Here is a 23386-nt window from a genome sequence, read left to right on the forward strand (position 1 = left end):
CATGAGGGAAAAGAACTTGGAAGGAAATAGAACTTTTTGTCTGGAGCCTTGTAATTCCTGGCTCTAGTCAGATTTTAACAGAATTGCTTACATTCATTATTCACAAAACTTCCCTCTTTTTCAAAAGATACCAATCATTTTCTATTCCTAGCTGATCCAGAGATGCATCTAGTATCTAGTAAGATAGTAGAAGTGAGGAGACTTCCAAGGTTCCCTTTTCCCATAATGTCATATAGTGGAAAGACAGTTGCTGGGAGTAAGAAGACCAGAGGCTAGACTCAGCTCTGCTATATAGTTTCAAGCAGATCACATGACCTCTTCTGGTCTCAGGTTCCTTCAATAAAATAAGTCAAATGAACATGTTGCATTCTATGACCTTCAAACTCTAGAATTGGGTGATTATAGGCCAGTCTCTTTTGTCTTAGTTTCCTCATCTGCAAGAAAAGAATTCTTTTCCCTCATACTTAGAGGTATTAGTAAGAGTGAATGGTAGATATCAATTGGCTTGGTGAGTTGTGACATATGAATGTAACAGAATGTTACTTTGTTGTAAGATACATGAATATAATGGATACAGAAAAGTACAGGAAGACATGAACTGATGGAAAGTAACAGAATGTTACTGGCTGGAATGTAACAAAATGTTACTGTGTTGTAAGATATATGACTATACAGAACACAGAAAAGTATAGGAAGATATGAACTGATGGAAAGCAAAGTAAGCAGAATCAGGGAAACAACACACATAATGCCTCCAACAATGTAAATGGAAACTATAATGGCCAAACTTTGCTTCAAAGAAGAGATATGAGAAAACATATCTGCAGAGATGATATGAGGGCCTATAGATGTGGAACACTATATAATCTCAGACTACTTTGCTATCTTAGTTAGTTTTGCTGAATTGTCCTATTCTTTTATTCTTTGTTTTGAGGGATGGTGGCTGGCAGAGAATATATAGAGGAGAAAAGGGGAATGCTGGGAAAGATAGGTGATATAAGAACAAAAGATATCAATAAACATTTTTAAAAAGAATGTTGGGGTATTATAAAAATTCTAAGCTTCTTATACAACTGTATACAATAATCTATGTTTTTAGAGATGCTTGTAATTAGGCGGATAAGATGAAAGTTTTGTGATACTCTACAATTCCAGCTCTGGGGGCTGCTATACATTATTTTGCACCCCATGAAATACAGTGGTCTTTAATTGTTTTAATGAGAGTCCATAAACTTTCACTGCAATCCTAGGATGATATTGCTGGTGGACAGTGAGCAACGAGTTGTTTTGACCTGACATTCTGACCTTAGCCTCACTTAGAGGCTAGAATATTAGAATATTTCCCCACAGTTTGTACTTTTGTTTTGTGAAGATCAGCAAATTAATTATTAAGTTAACTATTAAATTAACTATTAAGAAGAATTTATAGGAAAATCAAAACTAAGAGATGAAATCAAATGCAAAATAAAATCTTAAGCCCAATTTTTAAGTATCAACAGGGAAACTGCAAAAAAAAAAATGCTTGTTTTCTGCTCCTATTGAGAGATGAACTCCTTTGAGATTCAATTTTTTCTTTTTTTATCATATACCAAATCAACAAACATTTAACAATATAAAAAGAGAACAAGAAAGATGGTTGTATAAGAAACCACGAACCGCTTTTATGTATGCCTTTAAAATAGCATATGCATACATGTATGTGTGTATGCACACATCCTTTAACATGGCAATAATGAAAATAAAACTGTTCTATTTGTTTGTGTCCCCTTCTGCAATTGTGTACTAAACTGTGATACACAGTGTACAAAAAAATTTCATTCATGGGTTTTTGGGGGGGGTTTGGGGGGCTAGGAGATATCATGGACCCCTTTGGCAGTCTGATATCATGCATCCCTTATCAGAATAATGTTTTTAAAGGCATATAATACATAAGATTACAAAGAGAATGACTCACATTGAAATATAGTTATCAAAATATTTTAAAAAATAAGTTTACAGACCCCAATTTAAGAACCTTTGCTCTAACCCATCATCCCCCTACCTCCACCTCCCAGAATAGAACCCCAAATATGTATAGTCCTGCAAAACAAATCCACATATTAGCCACTTAGTTCATTCTATAGGTCTAATCCATCATCTCTCCCTCAACTCCAACATAAATGTTCTACTTGTTGGTCAAAATATACTTTTATGAATGTAGACCCTGTGTCAGAGCTTTCCCTCTGGTCTCTCTGCTAGAGTGTAAAATTTTTATTGAACCAATTATCCAAAAACCTGGGATGATCTTCCCCACTTGCTAGAATCTAACTGTAATAATAGTTGGGTCAGAGTAATCCAAAGTCTTACAATGTCATACTCCCAAGGGTCACTTACAGTAGATGGGGAACACTATATCTTTGAAGGGGCTCATCAAACATTCCTCATCCCATCTGGCAGTCTGGCAAAGCCGGTGATTACTACTCAGAATAATAATTTTTAAACATTTGAAGAAAATGCTAAATTTCACTTAGAGATTAATGAAAATAAGAGTATAACCCCCCACCCCTGCCCCCATATAAATTCATGCACTCTCTGAAATCTATCCACAGACCCTGTAGAGAGAAGTCCACTGACCCCAGGTTAAGAATCCCTGTCTTAAGTGGTAGTCACCACAGTGGTAGAACACCAAAACAACACTGAGTCTGGAAGGGAATAGAAGGGTTGAATAGGTGTGGGAGGAAACAAAAGTTATCAATCATGATAGGCACATATTCCTAAGAACTCTAGATTTATCAGTGAGAGGTAGAGTACTGGAGGTTAGAGAGCCACCTGCCCCAGGTTCCTGACTTTGTTGACACTACCCAATCAATGTCACTGTTGCGTCTGTATTTGTTGAGGCTATTTTCCAGCAGAATAGAACTATATTAGGTATAGATTCATTGCAAAGCATCCGTGGAAAAATAGGACCATAATTTCCTTTCCATGGATGGCTTCCAAGAATGATCAGGAAAGTCATTAGGAACTATGATTAGGAACAGATTAGGAACATTAGGAACAGCTAAGAAGGTAAATCTACTTTATTTGGGGCAGCTAGGTGGTGCTACAGTACACAGAGTGCTGGGCCTGGAATTAGGAAGACTCATCTTTATGAGTTCAAACGCCACCTCAGATACCTAATAGTTGTGTGACCCTGGGCAAGTCACTTATCCCTGTTTTTCTCAGTTTCCTTATCTGTAAAATGAGCTGGATAAGGAAATGGCAAACCACTCTAGTATCTTTGCCAAGAAAACCCCAAATGGGGTCATGAAGAGTCAGACATGACTGAAAAACTACTGAACAACTACTTTGTTTCCAGGAGTATTTTGAACCTTAAAATTCAGAAATAAGTGATATAGTATAAATGAAAATGAGTATTTATTAGGCTTCTGATATATATGCTGGGCACTGAGCTGGGCAAGGGAGCAAGAAGACAAAAACTAAACTTTACTCACTGCCATCAAGGAGTTTACATTTCATTGGAGGGAAATAATAGGTATGTAAATTTTCATATATATATATATATATATGTATATATAGTATATATAATTTTGGAGAGGGGAAAGAGACTTGCTATTGAGTAGGATCAGAAAGGACCTCATGGAAGAAATTACATGAGCTGAGTCTTGAAAAATTTGAGTTCTAAATTCAACATAATGGCACAGAGAAAACACTTAATAAATGCTTGTTGTCTAACTGACTGTTTTCAAGACATTAATATAGTGTGTGAATAACCTAATGGATCCCATGGGTCCAAGACCCCAGAATTCTTCTTCTTCTAATTAATTCCCTAGACCAAATGTTCTTAACATTTTTGTTGTCATATACCCCTTATAGGGGTCTATTGAAGCCTACAGTCCTCATATCAGAATAAGAGTTTTAAATGAATAATATAAAATACACAGGATTACACAGGAAAACAAATGTTAGTGAAAATAAATATGCTATTTTTTTCTTCCATCCAAGGACATGAATCTCCTGGAATTTATCCATGGGATCCTTCTGTGGATCCCAACTTAAGAATCCCCACCCTAGGCTGTTCTCTTTCCTAAGTCACTTCCTTATACCTAGCCCTCCTCTTCACCAAACCAAAGTTGTTTCTTTACATCCTTTTATAGGCCCCCATGATTCTTGGTTCTTAAGACATTCTTCTATAACCTCTCACTTTACTCCCTCATCAAAAGAAAGAAAAGGTTCATGTCTTACCATCCAACTCTGCCTCCCTCCCTACACCATTGCCACCTAGGTGGAGGTAGGGAAAGCAGAGTACCAGGGAGTTCTCAGATCCTTTTCTCCCAAAAGGAAAATGTAATTACTCCTTACTCCCTAACCACTTCTTATGATAAAAAGCCAGGTTCTCAATTATGTCATTCATATTCACAAAGTATTACAGAACTTCTATGTACTTTGTACTCTGCCTGCTCAAAATGGCTTAAGGATCTTTAATAAGTAAAATGGGTTGTTTATTTCCCATTTTTAGAACAAAGTTGTTTTAATAAAAAGAACTGTGTACAATCTGTGCCTTGCTTCTTCTGGTGATGGCTATTTGGCAGACTAGCGGGGGTGTCATGTAAAACCTGACTCAACAAAATACAAAGAAAAAATGGAAGAAAAAACAGAGGGTTGGAGATGGGAGCAAGGCAAAAGAGACAGGCATTTATCAAGCACCTTCTATGGGCCAAGCATTCCCTGTGCTTAGGGTTTTACAAATACTCATTTGGAGATGACCAAGAAATTATTAGCAATATTTTAAAATCAATATGAAAAAGTAACATTTGTACATTAAAATGCAATTAAGTCTTAAAGGACTTTGAATTAAGATTAATACTATAAATAAAACTTTGATTACAACTATAGAAATATTTTTCTTGATGTTAAAAGTGAGAAAAGAATGGGTGACTTCTTTTTTCATGTTGTTTGATAATTTTAAATACTCTTATTCTATACCTATGGTTTTAAAAAATCATTCATTTGTTAAAAGCCAACTATGAACAGAATATGCACTTGGTGCTAGTGGGAGGAGAATGGATTAGAAAAAGCACAGAAAAAAATAATTCTTAACCTCAACAGTTTTGCAGTCTATAGTGGAAATGAGAGATTCTATCTTTGACTTAATGGACTCAAGATGGAGAATGAAATAGATACTTCTGGACATGGCCAATGTTGGGATTTGTTTTGTTTGACTATTCATGTTTGTTTCAAGGGTTATGTTTTTCTTTTTTTCAATTGGAGACACAGAACGAGGTGGTATAGAAGGAAGGAAGGAAAGAAAGAAGGAAGAAAGGAGAAAAGGAAGGGAAAGAGGGGGAGAGGGAGTGAAGAAAGAAGGAGAGATCAAAGAAGAAAGAGGGAAGGAGAGCACAGAAAAAAGAAAACTAGCAAGAGAAAAAGAGAGAAAGGGAAAGAGAACAGAACAAAGGAAGGGAAGAAGAAAAAATGAGCTGTATTTTAAATGCATAGGATAGAAAAGAAGGTAGGCCAAAAGGAGATACAAAGCCAATTAATTTTATTTTATTTAAAAAGACAAGTAAGCTTTATTTAAGAGACCTGAAATTACATGTACAGTTCTCTTTTCTTTTCTTCTCTCTATATGGAAGTACTCATTTTATTTGGTGTTGGTTAAGTTCAGAATTTTTAAAAATTCATTTTAACTTTATTGAAGTGCCACAGAGTCTGATGTTATGTTTTTGGCTAATTTGTCTGTTAGTTATCCAATAACATCTATTGACCTGGCTACCTACTAGCACCCAGCAGAAAAGGGCATGTCCGTAGGATTTCATTTGCCATAATGGTTGGATTTAAGTTAACACTGATCATTGGGGGAAGTCCTCTGGACTAGTCTTCCATATGCTTCCCATGCTTGGGCTGTGCATAAGCCACTATCATGGTAAGATCAGCCAGTGTGGACTTTGATAGCCGGGAGATTGCTCTACAAGACAAAAGGTCTAAAGAATACACAGTAGGAAGCAGAGACAAGAAAGGTGAGAAGTGGAAGTATAGACAGAAATAGAGAAAGAGAAAGAGAACCTAGGCCCATAGAGTGACATGGCATGTTGTTCCCAACTGCAGTGTGTTGAATCTGGACCATGATGACTCCAGAACAGAGAAGACAGCTTTCTGTTGTCCTCCACTTGACCCAAGGGAATTCTAAAAAAGATTCCAAAAAGTAGAAAGCATTGAATTCTAGGTATCCACCCCTGGGAATAAATTCTGAAGTACCCATTCACTTCTATTATAGTGAAGCATCAAAGCAACTAAAATTATAACTCCAGTCAATCAATCAACCAGTATTTCTTAATATGTGCCAGGTACTGTGCTAGGTGCTGAAAACACAAAGAAGGCAAAAACAAAAACAAAACCTAAATCGACCCCAGAACAAAAGCAAGAAAATCAAAACAGTCCTTGTCCTCAAAGAGCTCACAGTCTCAGGGAAAAGACAATACATGATTATGGATACACAAGGTATATACAGGATAAATTTGGGATAGCCTTAGATGGAAGGCACTGGGAAAGGCTTTTTGCAGAGGATAACCTGGAAGGAAGCCAGGGAAAGCCAGGAGACAGAGACAAGGAGGGAGAACATTCCTCCCTGGGATTGGGGACAGCCAGTGAAAATTCTTGAGTCAGGAGATGAAATGTAACAGGCATGCCAATATCCAAGGGATGCTAGTGTCACTGGAGATTGGGGAGGAAGGAAGGGGCAAGATTATGAAGGTCTTTGAATGCTAAACAAAGGATTTTATATTTGCCCCTGGAGGTGATAGGGAGCCACTGGATATTATTGAATAGGGGGGAAGGGGGGCATGACATCATCAGATCTGTGCTTTAGGAAGCCTCAATCTGACAATTGAGTGGAGGATGGACTGTCGTGTATAGGAGACTGTTTTCCTTTATATGGGAGCAAAGGCTGTTTAGTGCTTGATTCCCTTCCTTCTTATTTGTGCTGTTTCTTGTCTTAAATGCTTTTGCTTTTTGGATTTATGTGTTTCTGGTATGATTGAGGAAAAGAATACGATTAAGAAATTGATGAGTATAAATGACAATAATGAATAATAAATGGTAACCATGAGTTGATTAATGAGTAATTCATTGTTGTTAACTTATTGGTGTATTACATTTTATCATATTTGTTTCCCTTTGTTTTTGTTTATTTACTTATTCATCAGTCATTTATTCATCAAGTATTCCTTCAATACACCCAATAAGCAGACATGCTGAACCAAGGAATAACTAAAAGGGTGGTACTGAAAAAATAGGAAAAGTAAATCATTTAAGGCACACTTGGTCAAAAGTAAAAACCTGCCAGGTGTAGCAAGTTGTTACAATGAACCAACCTTTGAGCTCTCTAATCTCAGGGCTGTGTTGGACACGCCCTGGAAACAGTCCCTAGTTCCTGCTAGAGCTGGAAGAGCATGAGAAACTCCCTATTGGAGGCCAACCTCGGTTGGCTGTTGGCTGTTGCTTAGAAGAATGCCTTGGGAAATACTGAAGGAATCTAAGGCAGTTTTGCATAGGATGGTCAAGAAGGTGATACAGAGTGCTGGCCTGAGTTGAAATCCTGTCTCAGGCACTAGATATGTGACCAATGGCAGGTCAAAACAAATCAACAAGCATTTATTAAGTGACAGGCACTTTGCCATACCTTGAGTGTTTCTGGTCTCCCAGCTATTATCCCGACTCCTACCCTCAACCTTCTTTGTGATCTCTGCTCCTGCATGCTTTGTTTGACTTTGACCTTCTCCTTGATCATAGACCATGGGTCTCTGCCCTAGCCTGATGGCTCAGCTTGATTCTGTGCTTCATTATTGACCTGTAAAGTGGTTTTTCCAAGTCGTGGATGACAGGCAGCCTGCAATCAATCAACTCCACTCATGGCTCAGCCTCATACCATCTCTGCCACCTCTTGTTCTGGACTAGACCCAGGTCTAGGCCTCTTAAAGTAGCTTATAATCCTAGTTTAGCCAGAGAAACATGCTGCTCTTTTCCATCACTTCTCATTTTGTGTTGGGAAAGGATATAACAATTATGGAACCCATCTTTTTTGTTTGTTTGTTTGTTTTGTTTTAGTGACGTGCTCCCTAAGAAATAATCACTGGAATGTGTGGGAAGCAATAATTGTAATCCCAATAACTTAGAAAAAACCAGAAAGAAAAATACATTTCCCCCAGGGTCACAGAAAAATAGTGGATATAATATGATGGTAATTAATGGCAGGAACCATAATTTTAAAAAATCTTGGCAGCCCAAATAAGAGTAGTAGTTCAAAAGTTAAATGGGAATTAAGTATAGAGTAGCATGTACATAGCCCTCTGCTCCTTCTCCTGTCCATTCCCCAACCCTTCAGCTTTTTAGCAGTAACTGGCAACTTAGGCTGAGTAGTTTTAGACATATTTGGGGAAAAATACACTCACATCAAAATGCCATACTCTGAGCTAGAATAGAGTTTTGTGTGATCTATAGGTAGTTGAGTACTTGGAAAACTTTATAGTGTTCTTTGATTCCAACCAAGACAAATACACACACATGCATACATATATATGTATGTATGTATATATATATACACATATATACATATATATGCATTCTGTATACATATACATACCCACATGCACATATGAACATATACGCAAACGCACACATGTAATATACATGTATATTTGTGTGTACACATGTATATACACACATGTGTATTGTACACACTGTAAATGCATGCACCTATATATACATATAACTTACTAGCCAATAATTTAGTACGTTACAGAGAGTAAGGAAGGCATTCAGTAAAATAGGTCTGGGTTTCAGCCAATTCAAGTCAAAAATAAATCTACAATGACTTCCCTGTCACATGTCAATTATTCACTAATAAGATCCCTTTTAGCTTTACCAGATTTTTAGAGTTGGAAGAGATCTCCGAAGCCCTCCTGTTGAACTGATACCTGAAATGAATCCTCCCTATAACATACCTAACAAGTGGGTGCGGCCTCTGTTTGAAGGCCTGCAAAGTGTGGCTGTTGGTTAGATGAATGCCTTGGGAAATACTGAAGGGATCTAAGGCAGTTTTGCATAGGATGGTCAAGGAGGTGATACAGAGTGCTGGACTTGGAATCAGGAAGACCTGAGTTGAAATCCTGTCTCAGGTACTAGATATATGACCAATGACAGGTCAAAACAAGTCAACAAGCAGTTATTAAATGACAGGCACTTTGCCAAATTCTGGGAATACCCAAAAGGCCCCAAAACATTCCTCACTCTCAAGGAACTCCCAGTTTTATGGTGAAGACAACATGCAAGTAACTATATACAAACAAGATATAGTGAGACAGCAAGGTGGCTTGGTAGATAGAGCACCAGCTCTGGAGTCAGTGGGACCTGAGTTCAAATCTGACCTCAGACACTAACTGTGTGACCCTGGGCAAGTCACTTAATCCTAACTGTCTCTCCCCAAAACAAAAAAAACAACAATAACCAAAATATAGGAAGAACAAATTGGAAATAATCTCAGAAGGAAGGCACTAAAATTAAGGAGGACTTAACCTCAACCAGCCTCAGTTTGCTTATCTGTAAAATATAGATAATAAGAGTGCCTACCTGACAAGACTGTTGTGAGGATCAAATAAGATAACATATATCAAGTGCTTTGCAAACCTTTAAGTGTTATATCACAATAGCCAACATTTCTAGAGCTCTTTAAGGTTTGCAAAGTATTTTACATGTTTTTCATTTGACTCTCACAACTACCTTGTGGGGTAGATGATATTATTATCCCTTTTCTTTGCAGATGAAGAAACTGAGACAGACAGAGGTTAAGTGACTTATGCAGAGTCACCCAGATGGGTTTCTGAAGCAGGATTCAAACTCAGGTCTTCCTGACTCCAAGTCCAGCATTCTATGTACTAGACCACCTAGTTCTTTGTAACTGAAGTAACCACAAGGATATTCCTGCTAGCTCTGGCATGTTTTGTGTCTTTTTAAAATTATTTTATTTATTTTACTAAAGAGATTCATTTATTTATTTTTACCATCCATTAAATTTTTTTTGAGTTCCAAATTTTCTCCCTCCCCCTCTTCCCTCTCCCATCCACTGAGAAGGCAAGAAATGTGATACCAATTATACATGGGAAATCATGTAAAATATATTTCCATACTAGCCATGTTGCAAAAAAAGCAAGAAAAAGAAAGTAAAAAAAATGTGCCTTAATCTTCACTCAGAGTTCATCAGTTCTCTCTCTCTCTCAAGGTGGATAGCATTTTTCATCATGAGTCCTTTGAAACTGTCTTGATCATCGTAGCTAAGTATGTCACAGTTGATCACCCTTACAATGTTGCTATTAGTGTGTATAATGTTTTCTTGGTTCTGCTCACCTCGCTTTGCATCAGTTCATATAAGATTTCCCAGTACACCTGTTTTCTAAAGGTTGTTTTAATGTCATGCCCCTAATAACAACAACTTTCATCTCTCCCTATAGGTATGTATAAAGTATGGGCCAGGTGTGCTCAGGGGAACATTCACCATGGACCTTGGGGAAGGGCCAATAGGAATGCTTTCCCATGGTGCCCAAGCAAACCCAGATTCATTTTGGGCATGCCTGTTTCTACTGCAACTGAAGAACGATAAAATTCTTCCTCCCAACAATGCTATATACTACTTAGAATAAGCACCTATTCACAAACAAAGAAGTTGAGGGATATAGCTCAAAAGTCTTGAAGCTGGAGCTTGAAACCAAGCCCTTCTGACTTGACAGTGGGGTGACAGAGTGAACAGATGAGTTCAGTAATGTTCTGATGAGGGACCAGAACCCAGATTATTGTGATGATGAGTGAACTCTATCTCAGTAACACAAAGGAAGGAGAATTGCAAGAGGATTTAAAGATTTGAATCTGGGGCTGTTTAGTAGAATGGAGCCAAAATTACTTCCCTATTACACACTTCTGTCACTGGTACATTGCAAAGGCAGCTAAACTTGGAGTTCAGAAAACCCGAGTTCAATTCCTGCCTCACATACTTAATAGGTGTGTGACCATAGGCAAATCACTTAACCTCTCTGTGCCTTGGTTTCCTCATCTGTAAAATGAGGATGCTATTAAGAGCACCTACCTTATAGAGCTGTTGTGAGGATCAAATGAATTAACATGTTAAAGTGTTTTACCAACCTTAAAGTGCTATATAGATGCTAGCTATTACTATTGTTCTGACTCCAAATCTAGGGTTCTTTCTACTATTATACTCACAAAGAACATACCATTGGGATATGGTGACAGCCTTACATTTGCCTTGTCAGTGTCAGATGTTCTCATATAACCTCCCTTGGGGGAAGGGGAAGGGAGAAGACTCTACCAAATATTATAATTTAGAAAATTAGCACTTTATTATTATGATTATTATTATTATTATTCAGAGCTTGAAGGGACCTCAGAAGCCATCTAATCCAACTCCTTCATTTTACAGATCAGGAAATTGGGAAGTTAATTGCCCACGGTCACACAGGTAGAAACTGGCAGACCATAGATTCAAACCCAGGTCCCAAGACTTCAAGTTCAGTTCTTTTTGGACCATACCACCCAGAGAAATGTAATGAGCTAACATTTGACTCTATCCTGCTAACAAGCCCCAGACTTAATTCTTTCAATGACTGTTCCAATGAATTCTCTTTCCCTTCTGCTTCTCTAAGATATAGTTCACTAATTATCACAATAGTCTGGTCCTTTATCATTGGGTATCAGCTGAACCTAGGCCTGAAGTTGATGGGGACAAGGTTGAAAAATAATGGAGGAAAAGGAGAACCTCATCTTCACTTTGAGAGTGCCTTCTTCTAAGACTTTCTCCAAGACTGCAGTCCCTCAGAATAGGTGTACTAAGGTCAAGGGAGGAGTTCAATATTTCTGCCCTCCAGGAACCATCCCATCATAGAAAATGTCTTGTTGTACATCTATTGAATTGGTTTTTATATGTACTTTCAATTCAGGTCTGTAGCCTTTTATATATACTTTAATGATGAATTTTAACCTGAATTCATAAGATTTAACAAAATAATTTAAACCCAATGATATTCAAAATAGCCTCCCCCAAAATGCAAAAAAAAGGCCAACAAACCCAAGAGAACTCTACTTAATTCCATATTTAAGTCTACAAATACATTTGGGAGCAGCCTCTTTACCCTCCGAAGCAGCAGTGTAGCAAATTGAGAATTTGCTCCCTGCTAATTTCCCCCTGGATTCTACCACTTCCTGTTTAGCTCAAAGTGAGACGGGAAGGAGAGGACTCTGCAGTGTCTAGAATGCTAGGACCTTGTGCTGATCAGGCAACATTCCCATGACTGGAGCTACCCTTACCCCAGAAACAACTCCAGTTGTTTCAACATCCCTTTTTGATTCACTCAAAGTTAAATTCATCAGCCACACAAAGCAAGACCATAAAACCTCTTCCTGGTGTTCTGAATTCGCCAAGATCCTTGACCTGTCTCATCTGAGGCACCCCATGTCACTCAAGTCATTCTTCTGTTTGATGCCTACCACTGCTTGGTTCTTGCTTTAATGGTTTTGGACAGATCCCTTTTCTCCACAGTCCACTGAGTGCTGCAGCTTCTATTGGTTAAGAAGTCTCTTTTCCCATCTCCTCCCACCTTCCCCCCAAACAACAACAACAACCAGCACTATTCAACAATTCAGTTCAACAAATATGAATTAACTACCTCCCATCCACTTTGGGCAGCAACAAAAGGCTAAAGAGAGTTCTCTTCCCCTTTTATGACACCTGATAAAGGTAATTTTCACTTTTCACATAGTTGGGAAGAAAACATTTAGCTAGTGACTGACTTTTTAAAGTAACTTTTTCTTTAATTTTCTTTGTTATTATGAACTTAATAATCATAGAGAAATATAAGCATTTCAATATAAAAAGATTGTATATAAAACTGTGAACCATTAGTGTTTTTTATTGTATTTAAATTTCAAAGAGTATTTGTGTTCCCTACTGAAGTTATTTTTGGTTTTGTTTTTTTCCATGTATTTTTCAGACATGGCCTGCATGTTGATTTGCTTTGCTTGGTTGTACTCATTTGTTATAAGGAGGACTGTGTGTGTGTGTGTGTGTGTGTGTATGTGTGTGTTGTGTGTTGTGAGTTGTGTATGTGTGATGGGGAAGTAATATGGCAGGGAGCAAGTTAATGAGTAGTGAATGATGGAGAGGCCAAAAAAAGAAAAGGAAATTGATAAAATCACTTTTCAAGTACCAATGGAGATGATGGTAATACAATGCCCTGTTAACATTATCTAGAGAATTGGCTACTATGGACATATATGTCCTGCAAAATGACCTAGCCCAGGGCTCATGAGAAGATGAATTAAATTGGAAAAGAATTTTACAAATACAAATAACTGTAATAACAAGGGTAAGTTCATCCTGCTAATTTACTTTTCCAATATTCAGCTCCAGATTTGAGAAGAAATCCTTACCAGTACTGTGTGCATGCCAGTGTAAAGCCGGCTAAGGGATACCATGGTAGAAAATAAGATGGCGAGCATTAGTCCCAATGCAAAGGGGTACTGTGGAAAGAGGGAGAGAAGAAATAAGAGTTTGCATGGCATTTGACACTAACATTTCAACATTAAATACACAAACACAGCCCAGTGAGTTATCCTTCATGGCCCCCCTCTAGCATTATCCACACTAACAATCTTGCCTTACAGACCCAGAGACAAGAACGAGGGAACTGATGAGAATGAAGGGGGAGGGGCGATGTCTAAGTGTGAAGTTATGGCACTGTACTTCCTACAAGAAAGTAAATGGTACAGAGTAGAAAACAGACTCATGTCTGAAGCTGCTAAGGTGAAGTAAATGGAATTTCTATGGCCACTTTTTCTTTGAGCTCATAATCTTCTGGTCTTGGCTCCATGGAAGTTAGGCATGAGGGAGTCAATGATACTGCCACTGAGATGTTCTGAGTAGCAGTTATTTTGGTGATATTTGCTGAGATTTTGGTGGCACCCAGTTGTGATAGGAATGGCAGTGGAATATAGTGATTAGAATGATTGGAGTTGGAGATGGGAAGACTGGGGATTCTGAGTTGGAATAATTGCTAGCTGAGCAAGCTTGGTCAAGACTCAGCCTCCGATTCTTCATCTGTAAAGTGGAGACAATAACAGCACCTACCTCAGAGAATCTAAGGCTGTCATGAAGACCCCAAACCAAAGAATACAAAGTATTTTGCAAACTTTAAAGTATGGTGATGGTGATATCTTGTGGGGTGATGATCCAGCAGGAGTAGGCCTGACTCAGGAAACTACATACACATGTACAACTTGGATAGCTAGAGTCTAGACTCAATTCAATTTCTTTCTTTTTTTTTGGAGTCAGTTGGGGTAAAGTGACTCATCTAGAGTCACACAGCTAGTAAGCATCTGAAGCCAGATTTGAACTTAAATTGTTCTGACTCCAGGGCTGATGTTCTATCCACTGTGCCACCTACCTGTCCCCAGACTCAATTCAGTTTCCACATTAGCTAGCTACTGAGGTCTGGGGCCATGAAAGGAACAAAAGGAGAGACTGATCATTAACTGTACCTAAAAAGATGTCATTCCCGTGCTCAAAGAGCTAATAATTTCCTGGTCTTTATTGTGTTCACTTAGCGATGATAATATTTCAGAGACCTATGTGTCTTCCTAAAATTTAACCTTCATTTGGCTTTGGATGTTTATCCACACAAATGTTAAAATTAGCCAATTAATGCTGACACTGGCTATGTCATCTGCATATATTTAGATCTGTTTATTAGGAGAAAAGCTAGGAGAACTAAATGGCTAATTTTATTTATCATAAAAATATGTGCATATAAGGAAAAAAAAAGAATCAGAATGCCTTTGCTATGTGTGAACTAACAGTGATTAAAAAAAACCCCAAAGGTTAAGTGTAGTCTTTAGTTAGACCCACCCAACCTCTGTGTCTTGAGGACAGTCTCCTTTTTGCTTCTTGAATCTGTAGTGACAAAACCTCATTGTGAGCAGCATTGTGGCTGGTTGGTAGCAGCAGACTGAGGATGCTGGTGCCTCGCCCACAAATGGCTCTCAGCCTCACCTCTCTCTGATAACATTCATATCAGAAGTTAGCGAGCAGCTGCAGACATTGGCACCAACATTTGTATAAGTATATGCTTGGGGTTATTTTGTCTTGTTTTGTAATTTAAAATAAAATGACCCACCACTCTGATTTAAGTAACATGTTAAATTGTTAAACAGCCCTAAAATGTGTTCCCAGATTTGGGGGGATAAAAGGATGGAAATTTTCTCTTACAAGGGGATCTCACTCAGATTTAACCGAGGTCTAAAATTTGCAGAGTAAAAAGTTATCTCTAGACAGTCTACACAGTTTACAGGAATGGTTCTCTAAAAGGGGGGAGGTGATTGTTTTATCTTTATGTCATATAACTGTTAAAGAGTCCCTCCCTCTCCTCCCCAGCCAAAGAAGTGCTGAGAAAAGGTACTTCTTTCCCTTTAATGAGGGTGTGGGGAGTAGTGGGGAGATTATGGGTGTGGAATACTGCATATATAGACTCAGGTGATATATTGGCTTATTTTTCAGAGCTACTTTTCCCCCTTTTCTCTCTTCTTTTTTATTCTTTGTTACAAGGAATAGCTTGTGGGTAAGAAAGGAGAGGGAGGTGTATTTGGAAATGAAGATTATGTAACAATAAAATATATCAATAAAAAGGAATGAAAAAAATCAAAGCAAGGCAATCTTTTAAAGTTGTTAAAGGAGGCCTTAGCATAATTAGCATTCAAGCTATTGCCTAATCATAAAAAATTAACACATTTTCCATCACATTTATTAATCTCTTAGCAAATATGTTGTAAACTTAATCCCATTTAGTTCCTTCCTAAGCAATGCTTTGAAGCCATCAATTAGAATGGACTATCCCTCATCAAGGGCTGCTTACTGCTTCTGGCTAGAGACACATGACCAAATAAATTTGGTGCTTTCAGTTCAATCCTTGGGGACCATTTGTTTAGATTACAAAACTTCCTAACTCTGGTTGTTCTTAAGAAAAGACCAAGAGAACTAGAATTTAAATTGTAAGCCTGGCTATGAGACTGAGAGCAATAATACTTAAAGAAAGTTTTATTAGGTGCCTTAGTGGGTGTTCAATCCCCCCTAGTCACTGTTTCTCAAATCTCAAATTTACTCAAGCTTTTTTAAGGGAAAATTCTGAAATGAAAATCTGTTCTCTTAAAGCGAACATAACAGCACACCTCCCTGCAAACCCCTTCCCAAGAAGGGTCTATCTGTTAGAGAAGAAACAGCTGATGAATGGGGGTAATAGCTCTGTGTTTTTACCCCATTCAGTCAGATGTGTGATTTTGGGCCAGTCCTTCTCTCTATTTCAGTTTCTTCTTCTGTGAATCTTAGTGGGTATATATTCTCTCTCTCTCTCTCTCGCTCTCTCTTTCTCTCTCTCTCGCTCTCTCTTAAATAATTATTTTTAGTTTTTAACATCCCCTTCCATAAGATCTTAAGTTTTGAATTTCCTCCCCCACCCTCTCCTCTACCTTCCCCAACATAGTGTGCAATCTAATATGGGCTCTATATATACATTCATATTAAACATATTTTCATATTAGTTATGATGTAAAGAAGAATTAGAACTAATGGGAGGAACCACAAGAAAAGAAACAAAACAACAGAAGAAGAGGAGAGCAAATAGTGTGCTTCCATCTGCATTCAGAATCCAAAGTTCTTTCTCTGGATGTGGATGGTATTTTCCATCGTCAGACTTTTGGAGTTTGTCTTAGATGCGGGTATTCTCAAAGGTCTCTTTCAGTTCTAAATTGATTCTATGATTCTTGTAATTCTATCCTCAGTACCAGAAGGGCCATCAGTAGGGCTGTTTCCTACCTTGTATCTGTTCATCGTAGAGATGAAGAATGTGAAAGAGATAGCTGTTGCTGCCATGGCGTGAGTAGATGGCATCCCAAATTCATCAGCTAACCTCTTTTCTAGTTTCACGACCGGAGGGGAGGAGGGCCGGGGCCACTTCAGAATATCTTTTGAGACTTGACCTATATACATAATCACCTGCAAAATAAAAGGAATGAGCTAAATTTAAGTTGATGGACATCATAACCTAGACATTCAACCGATGAAACACACTTTAGAGATGCCCAGTGTCCAAGAGTACTGAGTGCTGCCTCTCACTCTGTGTCCATGCTGTTGCCACCCATCTGTAAAGCATGGTAGGCTGTTGGGATATGTTTCAAGAGCACTTGCCTTCTGTAGCCTCAGAACGACCAAGTAGCTTGTAACAAGAAATGATGGTCCAGTATGGTAAAAAAAGCAAAACAGAATAATTCAAATCAGGCAGAATTTCCTATTCCAAAGATGACTAGAGGTTTATGATTCTTGAGAAAGGGCAGTTAAGAAGGGCAGCTAAAGTCCATTTGACTATAATCAATAAGTCTGAAAAAAATTGGTCACATAAGTGTTTTTTACACTTTCAGTTTTATTGATTTGTGTTGTTTTTGCATTATGCAGTCAATCCTCAACTTTTTCAGGGGTAATGCTCCTTTAAAAAAAATGGCACAAAAGCTAAAAAAAAGCCATGAATATACATTGAACCTATGGGAAATAGAGGGTTAGGTTCCCATGACCATCAAAAAATATAATCTTTCACTAGAGATTGCTGAAAATACATACAATTCTTCATGACAAAACATCAATTCTGATAATGACTTCCTAACATAGTAACCATGAAATAACCCTTAAAATGCATTACACAAAATAAAATTGGTAACATGCAAAACATTTTTTCTCATTAGTAATTCTCTAGAATTCTGCAACCTTCTATATTAACATCTCAAAACAAAAACAAAAACATTAATTGCAGACAACACTATGTTGCTGTAAACCTCTCTACCATGACTTCCCTCAGAAAAACAAAGGAGAAGGTGCTGTGACTTTAGCCACTGCTGTCAGAAGAAGGGGAGACTGGCAAGGTCTGGACATCACCTCCAATACTCCAAATGCATGGGAAGGTCTTTACAACAGTAGAGTGAACAAGATCAGTGAAGCACCTAGTAGGATACCAGCCACTCCACAAACCTGCAAGCATTGCCCCTCTCATTTTTTTCTCTACTGCTCATAGTTGCAAATATGCTTGGCTGCCAATGTGAAAATAAAGTTACTAATAAAATCAGGCAAATGCTTGAAGTCATGAAAGGTAAACCACAAATATTGCTCATGCAACATTTCACATCTGAAGCAGGCTACCATCTTTCTTTTTAATTAATAGAAATCTATTTTCTCTTTCTCCTACTCCTACTATATTTTTTAATAACAAAAAAGCAAATGTCTTAAAACAAAAATACATGGCCAAGCAAAGTAAATTCCCTCAAAGACAGATAGGGAAATTTTATATTTTTGTATATAAGCTTAATAAATCATATATAAAATTATGTGTGGATATATACACATGTATATGTATATACACATGTGTGTATATATGTGTAAATATATGGTAAATGTATGGTGTGTATATATACGTATGTGTGTGTCTCTCTGTGTGCGTATATATATGTATATATAAAATTACGCATCCTAAATCTGTTCATTACCTCTCTCTAATGGATAGTATGTTTTAGCATCAGTCCTCTGGAATTATGAATGGTCATACATAAGTCTTGTCTTTAGTGGGAGACAGAACATAAATCAGAGAGAATTTGATTAATCCTTCCTCCCTGCCCCTCCAAATGTGGCCTAGGTTATGAACACAAAGAATTTACTCAATCAGTACTTTCTAGAACAAGCATTTTAAAAACATTTTGTGGCAAGGGCAGAGTCAAAGGACACTGGGAATGAGTCAGGGATGAGTCCTCTGTTTACTTTTTATTTCCTTCTCTTAAATATGTCACTTTTAATCATGAACATTATTAGCTTTCCAAGAACATGTCGACAGATTTTTTGGTTTTGTGTCAGATCATCTTAGGACTTCCTCATTTTTTTAATTTCTCATAATGGCCATCTCAGAATCATTTTGATTAACTAAACATATTCTAGATCTTTCTGGGTTTGGTATTCTCTCTTCATTGATCAATGTAGTTTCCCATGAATGTAGAGCATTATTTGAGTTTACCAAACAGCCTTTGGAATGTTCAGTATATGTTTATTTGTGTGTAATGGAAGTTGCCTGTGGAGCTATAAACCACAGTCTCTCACTGTGCTCAGCTGGCTGTAGCAAAATCTAGCATTCATTCATATTAAAAAAATTTAAAAGGCATAGGCATGGAAGGATCCTTCTCTGATATAATCCAAAGCATATATTTAAAATAAGAGCTAAAAGTTTTATAATGGAGAAATATTCAATGCTTTCCCAGTATAATCAGGGGTAAACCAAGGATACTCTCTTTCCTCACAATTATTTGCCTTAATGCTAGCAATAATGATAAAACAAAAGAACAAAAGCAAAGGCATAAACATTGGCAAAAAAGATAAAAAGATCCCTATTTTCAGATGATATAATTATGTACTTGGACAACCTCATAAAAGTAGCAGAGAAAGTAAGTGAAAAGATAATGGTGTCAGCAAGGATATACAAAATATATATTTTGTATACAAAATCAAATCACAAAGTCAACACATTTCTTGACAATGCTAACAAAAATCAGAAACACATTTTAAAAGAAATTCCATTCAAAATAATAACAAAGAGCACAAAATGTCTGGGATTTAACTAGTCAAGGCAATATGAGATAAATACAACTACAAAACACTTAGCAGAAAAAAAGAGATTTAATTATTAGGGAACTATTTACTGTTTATGACTTGAGCATGCCAATATAACAAAAATGAAATTACTACATAAATTAATTTATAGATTTAATGCTATTCTAAACAGATTACCAAGGAAATACTTTTTAGAAATATACAAAATAATAATATTCATTTAGAAGAAAAAAAATTCTTGAAATCCCAGGGGAATCAGGAACAGTGCAAATGAAAGGGATATAGTGTTATGAGGTTTCAAACTATTTCATTTGTATTTATTTGAGTAGTACAGAATATAGCAGAAAATTAACACCTCCCTTATTATGAACACCATATTTTTCTCAATGAAGCCTAAGATCACATTGGCTTGTCTGTTGGTCAACAAAGCATTTATTAAGCACTTACTATTTTCCAGGCCCTGAGCTAATTATCTCATCAGGGATTAGATGCTATTCTTATAGCAATACTTTACAGTTGATAAACTGAAGCAGACAGAGGTTAAATAAATTTGCCCAGAGTCAAACAATTAGTAAATTTTTGAGGTCAAATTTGAACTCAGGCCTTACTGACTCCAAGCCTAGTGGTCTGTCCACTGTGTCATCTAGCTGGAAATACAAAGAAAGGAAACCTCTCCCCCTTATAACTTGTAATAAGCTGGTAGTCCACTACCTAACTCCTAAATCTTTTTGAAATGAGCACCACCTGCATCTTGTCCTTGTGAAGCCGTTTTTTTTGGAATGAGGGAACTCTTTTGAATTTCTATTTATTTCTATTAAAGATCATCTTTTTAGATTTGACCCAATACTGTAGTCTGCAACATATTTTTGAATCTTGACTTTGTTATCTAATGGGTTAATTATGTCTCCCAGCTGATAAGTATACCAATCATGCCTTCATCTCAGTTATCAAAAAAATGTGAAACACACACACACAGCCAACCATAGATCCCTGGGGTACTCTATGGCTGACCTCTCTACAAGCTGATATCAACTTGTGTCCAATCATTCTAGCAGTTCCACATTTGTTTAATTATATCATCATCTAGTCCACATCTGTCCATTTTGTCTGGGGAACACATGAGAAATTTTGTCAGCTTTGTTGAAATCAAGGTAAACTATAACTGAAGCATTAACCTAATCTTCCAGACTAGTAACCTTATCCAAAAAAAGGGATAGGCTACTTTAACTTCACCTATTCTTGATACAGCTGCATTGGCTCTAAGTGATTCTCTGACGTTGAGAGTTTTCCATCCATCCTAAGCTGACCACCCCTGCCCCAATGCTTGAAGAATTTTGGGCCATGGGATCTCATGCAACTCTGAATGCTCTGAAATCTATGGTGCAGGTCACACTCTACCAGTTTTTCAACACATCATATCTTGGTCTTGGATGACACTAAGTAATCTTAAATGCTCCATCAACAACCCCATCCTCCTTTCCCTTCCAGCTCTGGGGTTTTCTTGACCTCAATTTCTTTCACTCCATTCAAGTCCTACACTGATGACTCTTGTGGAACAGAGATAAAATCAGAAAGCTATACCAGCAAAGTGTCATTACTGGCAGGTCCTAGAAGACCAAGCTAGAAAGGAGCTGAACAAGCATTTAATGGGAGGTTGTACACCTGCCCCCTCAAGATAAGCTAAATCCAGAGAGTCTCATGACCATACTTAACTGCAGGAGTATGGATTTTTCCTCTGCACCAACTCTTGAAAGTCTTGTCCTAGATTATAGAGTTTTGCTCTGCATTGGTGGAGGGAGCACCCCGACAAATGAAATCACAAATTGTGGAAGAATTGATGAAGTATTCATTTGAATAGTTGAATGTTAGTGACCCTTATTATTTGTTTGCTTTTTCACATACTTGTCTGCACTATACTGTAGTACATGTCCCAGTAGAACAGAAGCTATTTGAAGGCAACGGCTGTTTAATTTTGGCTTGTGCCTGGCACGGTGTGTCACACACAGCAGCTACTGGTTGAATTGACTTAAGACTACCCTTTCCAAACCTCTGAATATGTTGACTGTGTTTCCAGGTTCAGATAGTCTCCCTCTGCACCATGCCCTCCCCCATGCCTGTAAAAGTCTCTGATTGGAAAGATCAAGGCTATCACTGTTGGGAATAAATGAACATATTTTCTAAACAAGACAACACTTCTGTCATAGAAAATTTCAGTGGGATCATGTATTGCCAAGACATTTCAAAACATTTTCAATAATCATGGAACAAATTAAGCCCAGGCTGAATGGCCAGTGATTAGGACAGACAAGTCACTTGAGGACTGCTTGGGTCATAAGGTCAAGATCACAAAGGATAACTGCTTCCTTAAGAGCAGGACCTTATGTACCACAGGCAACAATTTGCCTTTCTGTGAATGTTTTCTTATCCCAGGGGGTCCAGCCATACCAAGATAATACATTAAGCACAGCGAATTTGTCTTGAGCTCTCAGTGAACTCAGTTCAAGCAAAGGAACATATATAACGATATAACATGTTTATATATATATATATATATGTGTGTGTGTGTGTGTGTATGTATTTGTATGCACATATATACACATATATGATTTATATATAAAGTGTACATATATAACAATATAACAATAACATACATAAAGTTAGAAATTTAATACTTCAAAACAACAGGCTTTCATGAAAACCTACTGCTATTCTCTGTAAGTGATCGAGTTGAGAAATGCAAACCAAAAACGATTAACAAGAAGCAATGCGGAAGAGAGAACGCCTAATCCAGGTGACTTAATAATAGTAGTTCATATTCCCAGGTCACTTGTAAGTGTACAAGGTAATTTACATACAATTTTTCATTTAATCCTCAAGCAATCCCGTTAGGTAGATGCAGATTATTATCTCCACTTTAGAGATGAGGAAACAGATCCAGGGAGGGCATCTTGCCCAGGTTCCCACAGCTAGTAGGTGTCTGGGATGGGATTTGCACATAGGCCTTCCTGACTCCAAATTAAGCACTCTATCCATGCTGGAAACCAGGCATTTAGTAAATACTTTTTGGTCGACTGAGATACTGATGAATGTGAGGGCCGCTTATATATTTGCTAGTAAAAAAAATGATGTTAGCTAATGTTTGTATAGCACTTTAAGGTCTATCAAGTGCTTTGAGTGCTTATCTCCTTTGATCCTCCCAACATGAGAGGTAGGTACTACAGATGTTAGGATCCCCATTTTACAGATAAGGAAACTGAGGCAGCAACTCTCCTATGGTCACACAGTCAGTAGGTTTCTAGGAGTGGATGTTGGATGCAGATCTTCCTTGTCTGATTCAGGTCTTCTTGATGCCATCAGCACTCTATCAAGGAGGCAAGGAGAGAAGAAGGGGAAGCCTCTGGAACTCCAATCTGAAGGATGATGTTCCAGGTGGGGAAGAGGGAAGACATGGTAGAACAGATAGATGCCTGGGTAAGTCCAAGGTCTCCTGGTGGATGACTGAATATTTGAAAGAAGAAATTGTGCCTCCTTTCAACAAGGTAGAAGAAGGCTTCCCTGGGAACAGGAGGCAGATGAACAGCAGGGTAAACCTAAAATGTTCAAGTTTAAAAATCCAGTTTGTTGTATAAGAAGAAAGCTGTCTGCATGCCTCATTTCTCTTTA

At 37.6% G+C, this 23386-nt stretch overlaps 1 protein-coding gene across 3 annotated transcripts in view; it reads right to left on the reverse strand.

The window, feature by feature from the left end:
* The window catches only part of SGPP2 (sphingosine-1-phosphate phosphatase 2), a 132561-nt gene that overhangs the window by 13358 nt on the left and 95817 nt on the right, over positions 1 to 23386 (reverse strand). For all 3 annotated transcript variants that reach the window (XM_036757054.1, XM_036757053.1, XM_036757052.1), the window contains exons 3-4: positions 16901 to 17080; positions 13468 to 13557 (exon numbers count right to left, since the gene is read on the reverse strand). In XM_036757054.1, the coding sequence (XP_036612949.1) occupies positions 13468 to 13557; positions 16901 to 17080 (270 nt within the window). The remainder of the gene's footprint in view (positions 1 to 13467; positions 13558 to 16900; positions 17081 to 23386) is intronic.

The sequence above is a fragment of the Trichosurus vulpecula genome, chromosome 4 (assembly GCF_011100635.1).
Source record: "Trichosurus vulpecula isolate mTriVul1 chromosome 4, mTriVul1.pri, whole genome shotgun sequence".
Lineage (NCBI taxonomy): Eukaryota > Metazoa > Chordata > Mammalia > Diprotodontia > Phalangeridae > Trichosurus > Trichosurus vulpecula.